Below are 19,178 nucleotides of genomic sequence, written 5' to 3' on the forward strand. Positions count from 1 at the left end.
ATGTGAGAGTTGGACCATAAAGAAGGCTAAGTGCTGAAGAATTGGTGCTTTCTAATTGTGGTGCTGAAGAAGACCTCTAGAGAGTCCCTAGGACTGCAAGGAGATCAAACCAGTCAATCCTGAAGGAAATCAACCCTGAATATTCTTGGAAGGTCTGATGCTGAAGTTGAAGCTCCAATACTTTGGCCACCTGATGTGAAGAGCTGACTCCTTGGAAAAGCCCCTGATGTTGGGAAAGATTGAGTGCAGGAAGAGAAGGGGACGACAGAGGATGAGATGGTTGGATGGCATCACCAACTCAGTGGACATGAGTTTGAGCAAACTCTGGGAGATAGTGAAGGACAAAGCAGCCTGGCATGCTGGAGGTCATGGGGTCGCAAAGAGTTGGACAAGACTTAGCAGCTGAACAAAAACCACCATCATGACTGAGGAACTAACACTTTACTTGCCATAAGCATCAGGAGCTTATTCACTTGCCTTTTTCATTTTTTTTTTTTAGGAGCATGTGCTCTAGGCACTCGGGCTTCAGTGGTTGTGGCTCCTGGGCTCTAGAGTGCTGGCTCAGTAGTTGTGGCACACGGATTTAGCTGCTCTGTGGCATGTGGACTTCTCCTGTACCGGGGACTGAATCCTTGTCCCCTGCATTAGCTGGTGGATTCCTAACCACTGGACCATCAGGGAAGCCCCTTACTTGCCTTTCAATGTTTTTGAGGAACAACCTTCACATAGCTGCTTCTCTACTATAACAGTTTATTTTTAAAGTTAAAAAAAAATTTTTTTTTTGGCTGTACCACATGGCATGAGGGATCTTAGTTCCTGCATCAGGAATCAAACCTGTGTTCCTTGCAGTGGAAGTACAGTCTTAACCACTGGACTGCCAAGGAAGTCCTTATAAGAGAGTTTAGAGTTAGACAAAAGAAAAGCAATCAGTCCCATTGGTCAGTCCTTCAGGGAGGCCTCTGGACAGGTTTAAACAAACACAATTCCTTGGGAATAAGGTCTATCCTCCTCCCTCTTGAGCCAGGAACCCTCAGTTGGAATGCAGGCTGACATCTTCAAGACCACTGTTATACTGGGGAGGAGAATGAGGCAAGAATAAGTTAAAATGCTACCAGATTCTCCTATCACATTTCAATGGGTCTTCTTCTGACTCAACATTCACCTGGTTGCTGTAAACCTCTATCTTCCAGAGTCCCAGTAAACTTGATTCCAATCATTTTCCCCAGTGTTTTCGGTGTTTCTTGAGTACCCCACTCCACCAGTTTCACCAGTATCAGTTCGGTGAGTGACATTTTGAAGTTTACATCATTCTGCTAACATCTTAATTACAGTGGGCATTTTTTCTGAAAGGAGTTACAAATCAGAAGAAAGACAAAACTAGAAATTTCTCAAGCGTCAATGACCTTGTGAAAAATCAATAAAATGATTTATTTTATATATGAAAAGTCAAAATCTCTTTGTACACTTAAATTTCTGCAAATACAAACATAACAATACTGCTCCATAAAAACTTTTGTATAAACATTAAAGGAAATATCTACATTATTTTTTTTTAGTGCTTCTGAAGCACAGAATGCACAAGTCCACCTGAAGCCTTTCTGGCATCACATGCAAGAACAAACGTCAGGGGTGGGGGTGGCCTCAGGCGTACTTTGTAATGTCTCTAGACAAAATAGAAGACAGTTGGAGGTAGATCATTTGGTGACTCTCCCTGCCCCCTCCCATGGAGAAATAAGTTACCCAAATAGCAGCTTTCTCACTCTTTGATCCAAACTGTCCTGAATATTGCATGGTTTTAAAGGCACAACTAGGAATTGTTGAAAACTTCGTTCAGAACACACACAATTAGCAGGTGGACTCTGAACCCCTCTTCTTTCTAAATGACATAGTAAGAGCATCAGGTAGTGCTCTGCCTGCAGGTGGCCCCTAGTCACTCTGGACATGCCCAGGATGACCGAACTCAAGAGTGAACCCTTGTCACTTGTGTGTGTTCACTGAACTTAACCTGCTGGATTAATCATATCACCTTCCTCAATTGGGAAAAGTAACAAAAAAAAAACCAACTAGTTAGTACTTTCAAAGAAAACAGGGCAAAGCCAGCTTTTACTGCCAGAGAGTCAGAAAATGAAAGCTGTCATTGCTTTTTCTTAACCTCTGGAAGCCAGTTCCCTTGAGTAAAACATCCTGGGATGTTCAACAATATCCCGCTCTGTCCTACAACACAGAGAACTTGTTCTTTTCTCCTTCTTGGTCTCTGCGGTAATATCATGATCTGCTGTTGATGTGATTAACATTGTTGAGAAGGTGATAGGATTCTATTTTTTCTAGTACCTTCTCAAGGTACTGAATTAAGACTCGTCTTTTGAACCTAAAAAAGAAAGAGGAATTTTATTAACCAAAAGGTCCTTAAAGCACTGTGTGGGGTACCAGGTGGAACTGACAATCTACATGGGAAATAGAAAATGTATCTTCATGTAAAGATGGGGCTTAGCTAATACCAAGAGTACCAACTGAGAGCCCAAGCCCGCCTCAGACTGTGAAGAGTCCAGAAAGCTCCCATAGACTTGGGTGAATGAGTTGGACTCGGATAATAGCAATCTAAATGCCTCTGGAGATAGCTATAACTATGCATGAAGGCCAGGGCTTACAAAAGAAAGGCAGGCTCAATCCCTCTGCCTGTTTTACATTGGGTCCTTATGCTCACAGAAACACGCAAGTGACTTCCCTGGTTGTCTAGTGGAATCTGCTCTGCAGTGCAGGGGACACAGGTTTGATCCCTGGTCCAAGAACTAAGATTCCACATGCCTCAGGGCAACTACGCCCACACACCCAAACTACTGAGCCTGTGCTCTAGAGCCCAGGAGCTGCAACTACTGAACCCAGATGCCGCAGCTGCTGAAGCCTGAACACCCTAGAGCCCGTGCTCCACAACAAGAGAAGCTACTGAAATGACAAGCCTGTGTGCCGCAACTAGAGAAAGCCTGAGCACAGAAAGAAGACCCCGCGTAACCAAAAATAATTAAATAAACAAAAAACACAATGAAGAGTTCCTCTTCACACCCACCTTGCAGCTTCCTTGATGGTAAATTCAACAAATTGTTTCTTGACTGCAAGAGGTCCTTGTACTCCTTCAAGCAAAGTGAAAATTCTCTCATATTCTGAAGATATTAAAAATATTATTGTTGTTAAAAACGTGGATGAAAAATAAAATGCAATATTTATACATCCTCAACAATCATCAAGACATCTGCACTATCTGCTAGGGAAACCTGTAAACACTAATCAAATGTGGTCAGCTGAATGATGCCCCACCCCTCAAGTTGTCCATGTCCTAATTCTCAGAAACTGTCAACATATTACCTTATCTTGCAAAAGAGACTCTACTTTGTAGATGGGATTAAGTTATGGATCTGGAGCTGGGGAGATTATCCAGGTTTATACATGGAGGCCCAATATAATCACAAATATCCTTAGGAAACGGAGGCAGTAGAGCTGGTCGGGGAGAAAAGATGTAAGGGTGGGGGCAGAGGTTAGAGAGGAGCTACACTGCTGGCTTAAGAAGGGGCTACATTGCTGGTTTAAGATGGAGGAAGAGGCCATGAGTCAAGGAACACAGGCAGCCTGTGGAAGCTGGAAGAGGTAAGGAAACAGACTCCCCCTGAGCATTCAGAAGGAATGCTAGCCTGCCAACACCTTCATGTTAGCCCAATGAAAAGAAGTTCAAATCTCACTTCCACAACTCTAAGAAAATTCAGTTTTGAGCTACAAAATTTGTGATAACTTGTTATAGCAGCAAAAGGAGATTATTACAATAAGTAAGGGGGGAAAACCAGAAAGGTGTGTTGAGTTGTTTAGGTAAAACAAGAGGAATCATTTTCAATTATGTGAAAGTCCAATATTTCCCAAAAATGCACCTTAAGAGTTATCCTGAATCTATTTTGAATCTTAAAATGAAAGGGATCTCCCCATTATATTACCGATAGATGTTCTTCTACTACTTACTTCGTCCAAATTTTCGAACTTCCTTCATTAACTGGTGCTTTATATCAGCATTGATTCCTTGTGCCATAGCAGGAGTTATCTGCAATGTACTTGGCACAGTCTCCAAAGCAGATGTTACTGAGACTTTCTGATCATCCACAGAGACGCTGCAGTTCTTGGTTTCTCCTGGAAGTGCATTACTCCCAGGTTTGTGCATCGGGCCATCTTCCCTGAGACTAGTGAAATCGTCAGATAGAGAATCCACTTGGTCAGGGGGGATACCATCTCCTGCCATATTCATAAGCTCTGGTGAAGCAGATTTTGACAAGAAGCCATCAGGTGAGATTTGACCATTTTCCATCTTCTCCTCATGAACATCGTGAGTGACAGTAACACCTGGAAACCAAAATGAGAAGTTGAGCTGTGGGGTAGGTGTGTTATAGTAACCCCAAAGGGATATCATGGGGCTCCTCAGTTTTGAGGAAATGGTTTCATAAAGCAAGAGGATGTACCAGAGGGAGCTCAAGACCCCTCAAGTTGAGCTCAGGAAGGTAATCTCCATGGCACCAAGAATATATATGGAAACAAGACAGAACAACTAATAAACAGTCTCAGATCCCTGGCACTGAGGGCTTAGCTGCAGCTTGTGCTTTCCAAGCTGAAAAGCAGCAAGTCTCACATGATGTCATGGTTTCTGTCATTTATATGAAATGAAATGAAATTTTATTTCATTATATGAAATGCCATGCTCTACTGAGCTTGACACCAGACTACGTGTGCCCCGCCTCCTCAAACTCCACCCTCTCTTCCTTAAAAGTTCTGAGGAAACAGAGGTGGTGACCACTAGATCTGAAAGCTCTATATGTACTTCATCACCCCAATTCTCTGCCAGTACATGATTCTCCTCATTCATCTTTTCTGTCTCAGAAAAGTGAATTTCTTTTTACTCCAGGTCTGACACCTCTCCTCCATTGACTCATCGTCCTCTGTGCTGGGCACCATGCCAGGAGCTGGGGGCAGCCTCCAACAGCACACATAGAAACAATCCCCACCCTAATGGAATGTCCGTGCTCATGGGAAGGCCAGGCAGGAAGTGTACTATGATCCAACAAAACAATTACAGTTCAAATTCGTGTTCGGGGAGAAGCAAGCAGGGAGGGGACAGAGAGCAGGAGGGGGAGCCCCAGTGGATCACGAGGTCAGGCAGATCCCTTCTGAGCAGGTGTCCTTTGGGCAGAGGATGGAGGAGGAGGGAGAGCCGGCCTATGCCCATGCAGAGGACACATGTTAGGAGAGGATGTTGGGCCCAGGTCGTGCAGAGCCAGTGGACCAGAGTCAGGAGCTCATATTGTGCTCTGAGTGCCTAGGAAAGGTAATGAGGCGTTTTCAGCATGGATGTGGTGTGATCTGATTTCTATGTTGATATGATCACTCTGGCTGCAGGTCAGAAAATGAGTTAGATGAGAAGGTTGGAAAGTAGAAAAATAAACTATTGGAGTATCTTGGTGACACGATGGCAGCATAGATCAGAGGAATGGAGAAGAATGGTGGGGTGTGGGATTTATACTTGGCACCATCCAGTGGAGTGGAGGAGGCTGGGCCAGACTGTGCTGGGCTGGAGTAAGGAGAGGAGATGAGCACACAGACAGCACCAGCCTTTACTGACCCAGTGCAGACCCAGCCATACTGAGCCCATTTGCTCCTACTGACTTCTGCAGCAACTCCAAATTGATGCACCTTCTTCAGCCTTGACTTGACAAAGTCAACAGGCACATCTTCCAACATTTCTCCATCTTGTGTTAACTACTATGTAAGTAGGGATCTTCCTCCCCTCATATAGATGGAGATCCTTGAAACAAGGTCTCTCCTCTCACAGGGTGCTTTGTACCTACCACATGGATGATTAAAAATAATGGCTTACTTAATGAACAAAAACTGAATACAAAAGAAATGAATATAAAAGAAAATTGTTTAGTGTCTTAGTCCTCTAGGGGCCATAAGGAAATCACAACCACTACTCTATACCTGTATATACAAGGGTGGGTTTTATGAGGTTTGAATAAGATGGGAACCACGAGGCTGAGGGTGGTCCCTTTCCGCCCACATGGTTAGTTACAGTAGGTGGTGTTTGTGGTTTCCTCAACAGCAGGGACATACTCCGCCTTCTCTTAGATGACAAAGCACTGTTGACTTCTCCAGGACGTTTCACTTTCTTTTGCGGCCCTGCTACAAACTCATCTGCTTCATCGATCATCATTCCCTAGAAAACATCAATGAACATATTCCATTAAAGAGAACACTGCACACACTCTTCACATGCATATATGATCATGCATTATGTCAACAATATAGATCTTAATCATGGGCCAAAGATTTGCCATGCCTCACATAGACTTTTCAGAAAACACTACTCAATTTTAATCCAGTCTAAGTGGAACAAGGAGGAAACTTGTTTTACGGTCAAACATAACACAATCATGATTAACCTGAAAGCCTGGGGAATAAGAAACTCTCATCAACCAAAATGGAAATTAACCCACAGTTACCCTTCTGAAGAAGCTACAAACCATTTTGCATCAACCCTTGGTAAGGAAATCATTCCCTTTTGTGTGATTTAAATGCATCCTTAAGAAATATTGATAATCACTATACAGAATGCTGCATGTAAATGGTGACAGATAGGTAGATGGAAAATGTCATTCCCTCAGTAGCAACCTCACAGAGATTCATATATATTCACCTTGGTGCTGGACACAAATGAAGGAGGGGGCTTTTTACCCCTGGGAATAAAAGATGAGAGACAGCAGTACAGAAGGTTAACTAAAAGCTGTTTTCATCCAAGGATAACCTAGGAAGATGCACTCCCATTATTTGAATAAAACCACGATAAATGACTTTTCCAAAGTATTCCCCATAGCAAAACAGTACAGAAAGAGGAAAACATATTCACTGAGCATGTACCACATGTCAGGTAATGTTCTAACTGATGTACAATTCTCCACAGAGCTCTATTAGTTAGATGTCATAGTTATCGCCAGTGCTACCAGTGACAAAAACCAAGACACAGAAGATTAAGAACTCTAGTTAACTGAGGATTCAGGTAAAGTAGAACACTTTTGGTCCAGTTTTGTTCCAGAAGACATTATTGCATGCTCTGCACCTTTGTAACAATGGTTTCTTCCATGATTGCAGATATAATTCTTATTTGTCTTCACGCTTATATCATCAAGTCAGCATATCTCTCACATACACACACAGCGATACATACACACACACACATGCGTGTGCACACACATCTCATGTTTATATCTCTTGTAGGACAAGCCAATAGAGCAACATCACTTAGTACTTCATATTTCAAGAAGAACACTTAATAACTATCTAGATAGAGCACTAAAGATCTGAATAATGTAAACAAAGGAAATAAATGGTGATTTCAATATTGAAGGAATTAGTGTGTGGAGCTGGGAGTAAATACAGACTCTGGAGCTGGAAAGATGGAGGTTCAAATCTTGGCTCTAACTGGCTATGTCACTCAGGGTGAATCATTTGACCACAGTGAGCTCTGATTTCTTCATATTATAGGGCAGACAGTTATACTCATCTGCAGAATGGTTGTGTGCATTCAATGTTATCATTTAAAACATCAGCTCCTACTACGTATGCAGTAAATGCCAGCTACCATTTTTTAACCAACATACTCTTCCATCAGGAGGCTCCCACTTTCCATTCACAAAGAGCCCTGGAGACATATTTTATCTTTTAAACAAACAGAAGGCCTCTGACTTATATACACCTTGCCAAAAAGGAAGGAGTTATTCCAAGAATATCATGATTTATGCAGACATAGAACTGGGTATCCCACCTTCTTATCTTGTTTAAATGGATTGCCAAAAGTATGTAGTCTTTTTGGTTGATCTGGATCAATCTCTCGAAGTGGAGAAGCCAATGTCTTTAGATATTCTTGATAGTTACCCATTTGTGCGACTGGAACACTATGAAGAGAATCTGCAAAATCACCAGAAGACAAACAGATGCTCTATACATGTTCTGTAGTTGAAGTGTGTGTGGTTCTTCTGAGAGGACATGATCATAGTCTGGTTTAGCATTGCGTATCTCAGCAACCGATAGGCTAAAATCTTGAATCTAGCATTCTAGGATCTAAAATCATCTCTCTTCATCCCATTCATCACTCAGTCTAACATCACCACGGCCTACAAGCTCAAATCCCTAGACCAAGAACAACTCCCTCACTCTTCATCACAGGTTTGAGAATGGGCTGACATTCCCTATACCACATCCCAACTCAAAACCCAATATTTTGTGTTTTGAAGAGCCTAGGCTCTCTGGCTTTCTCTTATCATCTAAAGAATCTTGGTTAGTGGGCCATACCCTTTTGGAAAACTTGATTAGATCTACAGGCTTTCTAAGCACCCCCCCCAAAAAAGATCTTACCCCCCCCTCAAAAAAAAAATACTGACATAATTTCAGGAGGTTGGCCAGGCTAAGATTTGCTCATTTTAATGGACAAATGACACTGTTTAAAATGAACAAAATGGAATCAAGGGTAATTGTACATCACCATCAATTATCCTCGACAGTATCAGGTTCATTCTTTTCCTGTAAAGGAGGAATCTGGATTGAACTTATCAGAGCAGGCTAGGTGGTACAGTGTCAGGGTGTACAATTTCCGAATTCTGATAGACCTAGTTTCTGCTGCTTTCCAGCTCACTAGAACTGGGGAAGCTATTAAAACGCTCATTCTGAGTTCCAATGTCCATAAAAATGGGCATAAAAACAGTATCTGTCTCACGGGGTTGTTTTGAGACTTACAAGAGCTAAAGCATGTGTAGTGTAATATACATGCCAATTAATGCCCACTTCCCCTTAAACCCAAGAACAATAAACTTGTGCTAGTAGATGAAGGGATTTAGAGAAAATACGTATTATAAATATTAAAGTACTACAAAATAATGTATGCTTTATGCAATAAACATCTTCATGTTAGTCAGACTTGACATTTTATCAACAAAAAGTACTTCTTTGTTCACTTACCTTCATCTTGTCCAACAATAAACTTGTGTGTTTTCAGCAGATTGGATCGCATTCTGGTTAACTGGTCTAAAAGATCTCTACGTGGAATATCATAAGCATTTCTATATGTCTGAGGTTTCAAATCCTATTTGAAATGAAACAATTTCAGTTACTCCTGAGGCTTTTAATATAGAAATGTAATTCCTAATCCTCTTAAAATCTTAGCAAAGAGAGGGATATTCATTATAACTGACTTCAGTACAATTTTGCAGTGGAAAATTTGCCTTTGCTGGCCATGTTCTGAACTCTACTACATCCACGTAGCTTTAAAGCCATTGTGTACATCCTTTTTCAAGTATACCATTTAAAACATCAGATCCTGAGATCTGTGCCTGTGGCAGCCTTGCAGGCCCACTATTCATAATCTAGATGCCCTCCCCTGGCAGCCATGGAGAGGAGCTGATGGGATGTCCGGCCAGGAAGCAATGGCTGATCCACAAGGGGTATAGTGATCTGAGCACCTCCAGCCACAGTGCCTTCAGGATCTGGGGCAGCGCTGGGACAGAGGCTGTGCTCTTTCCAGACTGCCCCCAGCCAGTGACTGAGAATGACGGGGGATGTTCAGGCCTGGCCAGTTCTGCCAATGTGGACCTCCTCTATGGGATCTTGTGGTGCCAGGGTTCCCTGTTGGGCTGGCCAAGACTTTCTACAAGCTATACTGATGCCTGAAGCTCTTTATACCCATTCCTCCTTCCTTTCCCCATCCTCTCACAAATGTTAGTTCAGCACTGTGATCTGAAGTTTAGCAGACATTTGGTCCTCCCCAAGGATCCTTGATATTTGGTTATACTTGGTGCTGTCCAAAATGTTCATAAGACATGTAGTACATACCAAGAGGTCCTTGATACTTGGTTCTGTCCATTTGGCATGAACCAAATATGATTGGACCAGATTCCAAGGGCCTTTTCATGTGGACTACATGTCATCCGGGTGCCCCCTTCTGATGTTCCATTTGGGCTTCCCTGGTGGCTCAGACGGTAAAGTGTATGCCTGCAATGCAGGGGACCCAGGTTCGATTCCTGGGTCGGGAAGATCCCCTGGAGAAGGAAATGGCAATACACTCCAGCACTCTTGCCTGGAAAATCCCATGGATGGAGGAGCCTGATAGGATACAGTCCATGGGGTCTCAAAGAGTCAGACACGACTGAGCGACTTCACTTTCACTTTCACATGTCTTATGGATATTTTGGATAGGACCAAAGGTTCTGCAAGGGATCTGAAAGCTCTCCTTGTTTGTTCCCATTCCTTCTCCCCTTTGTCTTTCACAGACCTTATTTCCCCCCACCACTCCCAACAAGCTATTTATGTCACAATTTACCTTGTTTAAGAGCCCTACTTGGAAGCCGGCAAATTCTTTGGTGTTCAATTCTGTCAGTCTCGGTGCGGTATCCCCAATGATTTCTTTCAATAGTTTTCTAAAGTTTTTATTGTGAGTCAAGGAAACACCACCTCCAGAATGATTTTTCACTTTGATTCCAATTTCCTGGGGAGGTTTCTTCCCCACGGATGCTAGTATTCGTTCTGACTCTAGTTTGGTCTAAAATGAAAGTATATAGTATGTTATAAAAAGAGCTATATTATCACTGTTGTTTTTACTACTTAAGAAAGATGATACTTTAAGAACCCCACTGAACAAATTTAAATTACAAATCACAGAAAAACAGATAATTAAACATTTTCCTGTGCTTCTCTGTACTACCACAAAGAACAGAGGGGGCTAGAAAGACCAATAATACATTTTTTTCCTCTTCTCTAGTGTCAAAATTATGACAGAATCATGGAAAGAATGAAAACAGTGGGTAAGAATTATATTCATAGATATTTAAAATCACATTTTGTTACTGTAAAATTTAGTCTAAGTCAACATACTCATTTCGAACCCAGTTATAAAAGGTAAAAGTCTGCATTTATAAAATTGCACTAGTGCTGAAATTCAGATTACATAGATTGGCACTATATCTGAAAAAACTTATAGTGTTTATTTCTAATATCAGACCACTCACAAAAATGTGATACTTAATTTAACAAATATTACCAAGTAAATAATTTATAATAGTACTCAAGTTTATAATTCACAACAAAAAATTCTCTTAATAGATACTATTATATCATTATTGATAAATATTGCTTGAGAGTGTATTATAGCAGTATATTGGGCATATTTTCTGATTTACATACATCTGAGATGGTTCAAAGAACACTGGTGACATAGAATTATTAAATTAGTAAGTAAATTAGTAATTAGAGCTAGTATAAATTAGTAATGATCTTTTTTTTTCTAAAAGGTAGAATTCCACCAATGTCTTATAAGCCCAAATTAATTCTGAATTTCTTGTGATTTGGTCGGAGATATTCATTAATTTTCTTTAATTATTAGAATGAGGTATATTTATTATCTGTTTAAAAATTTAGTCATGAAATAGGGGATAAGAGCAAATGAAGAGTCTGTTTCCACAAAGGGTCCTAAAAGCCCATTTGTAAAACTATACAAGCAATGTGTCCCAGAAGGTCCCAGAACTTGCATGAGTTTCAAGTCTGTTCACTATTCTTCCTTCTGGCCATACCTTGCTGACCCAGCCTTAAAGGCCTAAGGCAAACATCAAATAAAAAAGTATAAATCAAGAGATCAATCAATAAATAACCAAAACAAAACATTAACACCACCAACAAAAATCTATTAGCAGAGAGGAACGGAGTTAAGGGGATGCTTGGTAGATCAGAAATCTGGGTTTGCTTTACTCTCTTTTGCATGTATAAGCACACTGGACTGGTAGGAGCTGGTAAACTCCAGACTATACTTAAGTTTTTGCCAGTTCCTAGCAAGGTGTGTCAGCATCCCAAACTGCAGAGTCATCTATGTTCTCTGGTGTCAGAAATCTGACACTTATTTACTTACTACTCTGTTTTCTAAAGGCCCAGCTTTGAAACATATCCAACTTGAAGTATTATTGTCACTGCAAATGCTACTACTAGTCCCTACCTGGGAATACATTTGTGCATAAGAACAAAGTTAAGCTGCTGCATTAATTTGTCATATAACATAACACATTTGTATGGCAGTAAAGCTCTAACTCAGTAGTTCTCAAGCATTTTCACCTTGCAAGAATGGGCTAAGTAGAGGTGAGAAGTATGATAAGTAGGGGTGAGTGGAGGATGAGGTACTAATAGAGAGGGGCAGGCAAGGGACAAGGTGAATAATGGTAAATGAGGTGGGGGTGTAAAGGAACAGAGGGAGGGCCTGCCACCCTCCAGTGTGAGGTACACTGGTCTCATCTCCCCCTCTCCAAGAAAAAGCATGCTGATATTTATTGCCTAAAAACGAAGTTCAGGCAAGTCATTTAATCACACCATGCCTCAGTGTGCTGACCTAAAACGGGGGATGCTCTAGCCCAATGTGATTTGAGGAGAAACTAGGTTGAGGATAGACAAAATGTGACCCATGAGATAAATCTATTAAGCCTCTGCCCCTCTTAGGCCACAAAGTATCAACCAGCTTGGGGTAAAACAAACTGGCAAGCAAAAGGAGAAATGGCACAGCATCCAATGATACTGACAGACCCTTAACTGCAGTTTAATGGTGAAGCCAGAAGCCATAGAGAATCACATTACTACTAATTCATAAAGTGTAGAAATATATACACATTTAATTTGAAAATTACAGTTACACTAAAGAATAAGGAAATGCACTTCTGAGGGCAAAGGATTTTTGTTTGTTTGTTTTTACCAATACTACCTGTTGGCTGAGTTTTTTAAGGTAAGAGATAACACTGTAACTAAGTCCACAATCTAAATTATCTGATATCAGATTTGGAGCTCCCATCATCCTTAGTGCTTTCTTTAATGGCTATAAGGAAACAAAATACACAACAGTAAGAATAGAATAAATCTTAAAATACTCAAAGTTCAGTTATAAGGGGCAAAGGGACATGATTCATTTCTTAGAAGTCAAGGTGCTGCACATAAAACCAAACATGGAACATTAAAAAGTGGCAATGAAAATAGCAGAGAGGTAAGGAGCAGAGAGCAAAAAAATCAGAAGAGAGTGGGATAAGAAGAGCAAGTAACAGCAAATTCAAACAGGCAAATTGCTTTCAGTCTTAATTTCCAAGTCATAAAATCATTTCACATTACATTTAATTGTGCACCCCGTTCCTGCCATGGTAAATAATAACACACCCCAATTTCTCCTCCCAGTGACACAAATGGTACCACTTGAGATTCTGCCTTTTCACCTCTAGAAACTTGGCTTACAGTTGACCACATCCACCTCTGAAACGATTTTGATAATCTCGATTTAGATTATATGACCAGTTCAAAATCATTATGAATATTTTTCTCAAATTGTAAAAATCCAAATGACACCAAGTCACTTTTTACTTTTTTGGGATTCCCCTCAATCAGTGCATCTGTTTCATGCTGTGTCTAGGACACGTTTAACAAGCAATAAGTAAATATAATGTCGTCAGGTTTTGTTTTGTTTTTTCCAGAGGAAAACCCCATACTTCGAATTTCTAGAGTTAAAAAGGGAGGCTAATATAATACATGAATCCAATTCATTTTTCTTAAATTCCAAAATTATAATATCATAAAGTTAATTTTTATAAGAGAAATATAGATGTGTTTTATAACAATAACCATGGCAGTTAAAGGAAATAAAATAAGCAGTTCTCTTTTGTGCCGCCCTGACATCTCCAGGCTCTTAGGCATAATTTGAAAAGACAATGGCGACTCAAATTTATAAATTAAAGAAAATCTTATTTCAGGGGTGAAGTTTTTGATTCATTGACATTTTTTTGTGACAGGAATCATCATGGATAGAGTTAATACATATATATATATACAGAAATACATACTAATAAGTAGTATGGAGGCAGAGTTTTTAAGTAGCTGTCAAAAGCCTGTCGCCACTTCAGATTTGGCTTAAGCTTGTGAACTTTAAACAAGTCATCTGCAAGAGAAAATCCAAGAAAATATTACATTATTCCAGTTCTAAATTCCAAGATCTAAATCAAGCAACACACATCTATTATACCATTCCCTAGAAATTTCTAGTTTCAACTACATTAGATGACTATTTCATTCGAGTTTATTTGATTTGGGGGGTATTGTGTACCAAAATTATATATAGTAATTTTCTAGAAAATGATATAAATTCTCAGGTTACATATTTATCTTTCATCTGTGAAGCCACATAGCATAATATTAAAACACTGACTCTGATTTATGTGAAATATTTCTCTGACCTCTTGTTGTTTAGTTGCCAAGTCGTGTCTGATTCTTTTGCAACCCCATGGACTGTAGCCCTCCATGCTCCTCTGTTCAGGGGTTTCCCAGGCAAAAATACTGGAGTGGGGTGCCATGCCCTCCTGCAGGGGATCCTTCCAACCCAGGGATCAAACCTGCATCTCATGCACTGGCAGGCAGATTCTTTATCACTGAGCCACCAGGGAAGCCCTTCTGGCCTCTTATGTATTGGTAATTCTACTGTAGTAATTTTCACCTAAGGATGAATCTATGGTCACTGGTTGCTAGAATATTTCTTTATTTTTTTAAAATAGAGAATGTTAAAACAACAACAAAACAAACTCATAGACACAGAGAACAGATTGGTAGTTGCCTGAGGTGAGGGGTGGAGGGGTTGAAATGCTTGAAGGGGTTTAAATACAGACTTCCAGTTGTAAGAGAAATAAGTCATGGGGATGTAATGTACAGCATGATTATAGTTAACTACACTGTATTGCATATTTGAAAGTTACTAAGAAAGTAAATCTTAATTTTTTCATCACAAGAAAAAAACTGGAACTATGTACAGTGACAGATATTAAGTAGATTTATTGTGATGATCATTTTGCAATATATACAAATATCGCATCATTATTGCACAAATATATACAACTATTGCATCAATATTGCACACCTGAAGCTAACAGAATGTCAATTATACCTCAATAAATATGGTTCTTAAATATCATGTGCATTATTAATAGAACTAAAGATATTCTTTAAATAAGCAGATATTCCCTATATTTTCACACTCAAATTTAATAATTTAAATAACTTAAATGCATTATGTACACTACATGAAAAATTCCCAAAATGTCTCATTATTTCCTTTCAAGGGTAAGAAATTTTTAATATAATAATTCAAAGTTGATATCCCCAGACATCAACAAACATGAACCTGCTACACTTATTATAAATAGCAAAGATATTATAAATTCATTCTCTATATTGTTTCTTCAGGTTTAATTGGCTTTTATCCAAAAAACAAATGCTTTACTTCTAGGAACAAAACCATTTCTATGCTGTATGCATAATTTCTCTACAAATAGGGATATTCTTTGAAATTATGAATTACTCTGGTTAAGAAAGGCAACTACATATTTTCTTCCTTTTACTGCTATAGTAAATTATTCACTCCTGCTGAAGCTAATTTAAATGAATTTACAAAGCCATAAAACGTAGGTCTTTTCTTCTTTTGGTACAGGGTGGAAAGAACAAAGGGAAAAAGATCTGAAGAGATTTCTGGCTCATTGCAGCATGCAGGTCCTTAAAGACCATTCACATCTTGACAGAAAGGAATGATAGACCGTGGAAGTATCCTGTTATACCATGTCTTTGTGTGAAGTCTGTGGGGAATTTGGCAGATTTTGGAAACTGACAAATTTAAATACTACCAGACTGAAGAGACATTTAGTATAAATAGATTAGATAATGAGAGTCAATAATAGTCTTAATATTTCTAACAATGCCAATTACAATGATTCTACCCAGGAGCTAATTTAGTCTAGTTATTTCTTGTTGGATTTATTTTTTAATGGGGGTGAGAGGAAGAAAATCTTCCACTGACTAGGTCAAGGGTAGAGAGCAGTTAGGGTGACACTGCTTTTGTGACCCCATAGACTGTAGCCTACCAGGCTCTTCCGTCCATGGAATTTTCCAGGCAACAGTACTGGAGTGGGTTGCCATTTCCTTCTCCAGAGGATCTTCTTCCCAACCCAGGGATTGAACCCGGTTTTCCCGCATTGCAGGCAGACGCTTTACCATCTGAGCCACCAGGGAAGCTTACACTGCTTTAGTCACTATCTTTGCTGCTCAGAAAATGATTTCCATGGTATTAGATTTCTATTCACTTGGAGTCTGCAGAGTGGTAAAGATACCATGAACAATTAGCTCATCCACATTCGAAAGATGAGGAGGTGAGAGTGTGGAAGAAGAGTAAAACGACACTCTCAGCACCTCAAAAACTACAGATATTTTCTCTTCCAGTTCCTTTCTCCCCATTTCCTGCTCCAAAAAGGTGGGGTTTGAGTCCAAGCTCAGACACATGCTATGTACTTAGCTCAGTGAGCTTCAGGAAATCACTTCACCATTTTGTGCCTCCATTTCATCCATAAAATGAGTTTAATGATCATCACCTTACCCCATAGGATTGTTCTGAGTAACTAGATTATGGATGTGAAAACAATATCCAAAATTTATAAATAGCATAAACTGAAAAGCACTGGATATATAGTGATAAATAAATATCAAATTATCCTTTTCCAATTATTCTCTTTTCCTCTTCCTAATAATAACTGGTCTTAAGATGGAGATGAACTTTATTCTTTACACAAGTTCCCAGTTCTTAATTTTTTCAAAATAAGTGACTGAATGTGGCATATTTAAGAAGAGGACAAAAAGACAAGTTGCTACAAATGCTTTAGTTAATGACCCTCAATAGAAAAAAAAATTCCTAATTTCTCAATTGAGAGAGAATCTTTCCATCTGTAATAATCCGGTTACCACCCTACTGACATGATTCTTATGGTAGCTCATTGATCCAATTAAGCCTCACCCAGGTAAATTTTGGTGCTTAAATAATTAAACTTTTCTTAAATACTTTTGATGAAAATCTTTAATTAATAAACAGGAAACAGGGGTCACTTTTATGGACAGTTATTGTACTCTGCAGAACCACAGGGATGTTCCAGACATCAAAGTGTACATGACTTAAATTCACGACTTTTTACTAAATGCCCTGGTGATGGAATCCCAGTTGAGCTATCTCAAATCCTAAAAGTGCGTGCTGTACTCAATACGTCAGAAAATTTGGAAAACTCAGCAGTGGCCACAGGACTGGAAAAGGTCAGTTTTCATTTTAATCCCAAGGAAAGGAAATGCCAAAAAATGCTTAAACTACTGCACAATTGCACTCATCTCACATGCTAGTAAAGTAACGCTCAAAATTCTCCAAGCCAGGCTTCAGCAATACGTGAACCGTAAACTTCCAGATGTTCAAGCTGGTTTTAGAGAAGGCAGAGGAACCAGAGATCAAATTGCCAACATTCGCTGGATCATGGAAAAAGCAAGAGAGTTCCGGAAAAACATCTATTTATGCTTTATTGACTATGCCAAAGCCTTTGACTGTGTGGATCACAATAAACTGTGGAAAATTCTGAAAGAGATGGGAATACCAGACCACCTGATCTGCCTCTTGAGAAATCTGTATGCAGGTCAGGAAGCAACAGTCAGAACTGGACATGGAACAACAGGCTGGTTCCAAATAGGAAAAGGACTACGTCAAAGCTGTATATTGTCACCCTGCTTATTTAACTTATATGCAGAGTACATCATGAGATACGCTGGGCTGGAAGAAACACAAGCTGGAATCAAGATTGCTGGGAGAAAGATCAATAACCTCAGATATGCAGATGACACCACCCTTATGGCAGAAAGTGAAGAGGAACTAAAAAGCCTCTTGATGAAAGTGAAAGTGGAGAGTGAAAAAGTTGGCTTAAAGTTCAACATTCAGAAAACTAAGATCATGGCATCCGGTCCCATCACTTCATGGCAAATAGGTGGGGAAACAGTGGAAACGGTGGCTGACTTTATTTTTTGGGGCTCCAAAATCACTGCACATGGTGACTGCACCCATGAAATTAAAAGACGCTTACTCCTTGGAAGAAAAGTTATGACCAACCTAGACAGCATAATCAGAGAAGGCGATGGCACCCCACTCCAGTACTCTTGCCTGGAAAATCCCATGGATGGAGGAGCCTGGTAGGCTGCAGTCCATGGGGTCGCAAAGAGTTGGACACGACTGCACGACTTCACTTTCACTTTTCACCTTCATGCACTGGAGAAGGAAATGGCAACCCACTCCAGTATTCTTGCCTGGAGAATTCCAGGGACGGGGGAGCCTGGTAGGCTGCCATCTATGGGGTCGCACAGAGTCAGACACGACTGAAGTGACTTAGCAGCAGCAGCAGCAGACAGCATATTAAAAAGTAGAGACATTAATTTGCCAACAAAGGTCCGTCTCATCAAGGCTATGGTTTTTCCAGTAGTCATTTATGGATGTGAGAGTTGAACTATAAAGAAAGCTGAGCACCAAAGAATTGATGCTTTTGAAGTGTGGTGTTGGAGAAGACTCTTGAGAGTCCCTTGGACTGCGAGGAGATCCAACCAGTCCATTCTGAAGATCAGTCCTGGGTGTTCTTTGGAAGGACTGATGCTAAAGCTGAAACTCCAATACTTTGGCCACCTCATGCGAAGAGCTGCCTCATTGGAAAAGACCCTGATGCTGGGAAAGATTGAGGGCAGGAGGAGAAGAGGATGAGATGGTTGGATGCATCACCAACTCAATGGACATGAATTTGAGTAAACTCTCGGAGTTGGTGATGGACAGGGAGGCCTGGTGTGCTGCAGTTCATGGGGTTGCAAAGAGTCGGACATGACCGCACGACTGAACTGAACTGAACTGCCTACTAAAACTACAAAACTGTTCTATATCTTTATATTATATCCTTATATATAATTAAAATATATAATTATATTATATGGAATATCAGGGACTTCAAGAGCTACTAAGATAACATAGATATTAATAATGAGAACAGTATTATTAATCAGACAATAATGACTGAAAGCATTATTGAACACTTACTTTTTGCCAGGTGAGTTCAATGCAATTTAACTGTATTAAGGGCTTCCCTGGTGGCTCAGACAGTAAAGAATCTGCCTGCAATGTGGGACACATGAATTCAATCCCTGGGTCAGGAAGGTCCCCTGGAGAAGGGAATGGCTACCCACTCCAGTGTTCTTGCCTGGAGAATTCCATG

The 19,178-nt window shown here is 40.1% G+C and overlaps 1 protein-coding gene across 5 annotated transcripts in view; it reads right to left on the minus strand.

Annotated features, from left to right (window-relative positions):
• Positions 1 to 1,404: 1,404 nt before the first annotated feature.
• LOC113886958 (integrator complex subunit 6-like) overlaps positions 1,405 to 19,178 on the minus strand; it is a 57,100-nt gene continuing 39,326 nt past the window's right edge. Inside the window, exons 10-18 of one of the 5 annotated variants that reach the window (XM_027533689.1) lie at positions 13,929 to 14,023; positions 12,809 to 12,919; positions 10,394 to 10,612; positions 9,037 to 9,160; positions 7,847 to 7,989; positions 6,007 to 6,241; positions 4,003 to 4,377; positions 3,065 to 3,158; positions 1,405 to 2,368 (exon numbers count right to left, since the gene is read on the minus strand). In XM_027533689.1, coding sequence (XP_027389490.1) covers positions 2,266 to 2,368; positions 3,065 to 3,158; positions 4,003 to 4,377; positions 6,007 to 6,241; positions 7,847 to 7,989; positions 9,037 to 9,160; positions 10,394 to 10,612; positions 12,809 to 12,919; positions 13,929 to 14,023 — 1,499 coding nt within the window. In that variant the 3' untranslated portion in view covers positions 1,405 to 2,265. Of the gene's footprint in view, positions 2,369 to 3,064; positions 3,159 to 4,002; positions 4,378 to 6,006; positions 6,242 to 7,846; positions 7,990 to 9,036; positions 9,161 to 10,393; positions 10,613 to 12,808; positions 12,920 to 13,928; positions 14,024 to 19,178 lie in introns of those variants that run through there. The other 4 variants (XM_027533691.1, XM_027533692.1, XM_027533690.1 and 1 more) reach the window with 4 other exon arrangements.

Source organism: Bos indicus x Bos taurus, chromosome X (assembly GCF_003369695.1).
Source record: "Bos indicus x Bos taurus breed Angus x Brahman F1 hybrid chromosome X, Bos_hybrid_MaternalHap_v2.0, whole genome shotgun sequence".
NCBI classification, from domain to species: Eukaryota; Metazoa; Chordata; class Mammalia; order Artiodactyla; family Bovidae; genus Bos; species Bos indicus x Bos taurus.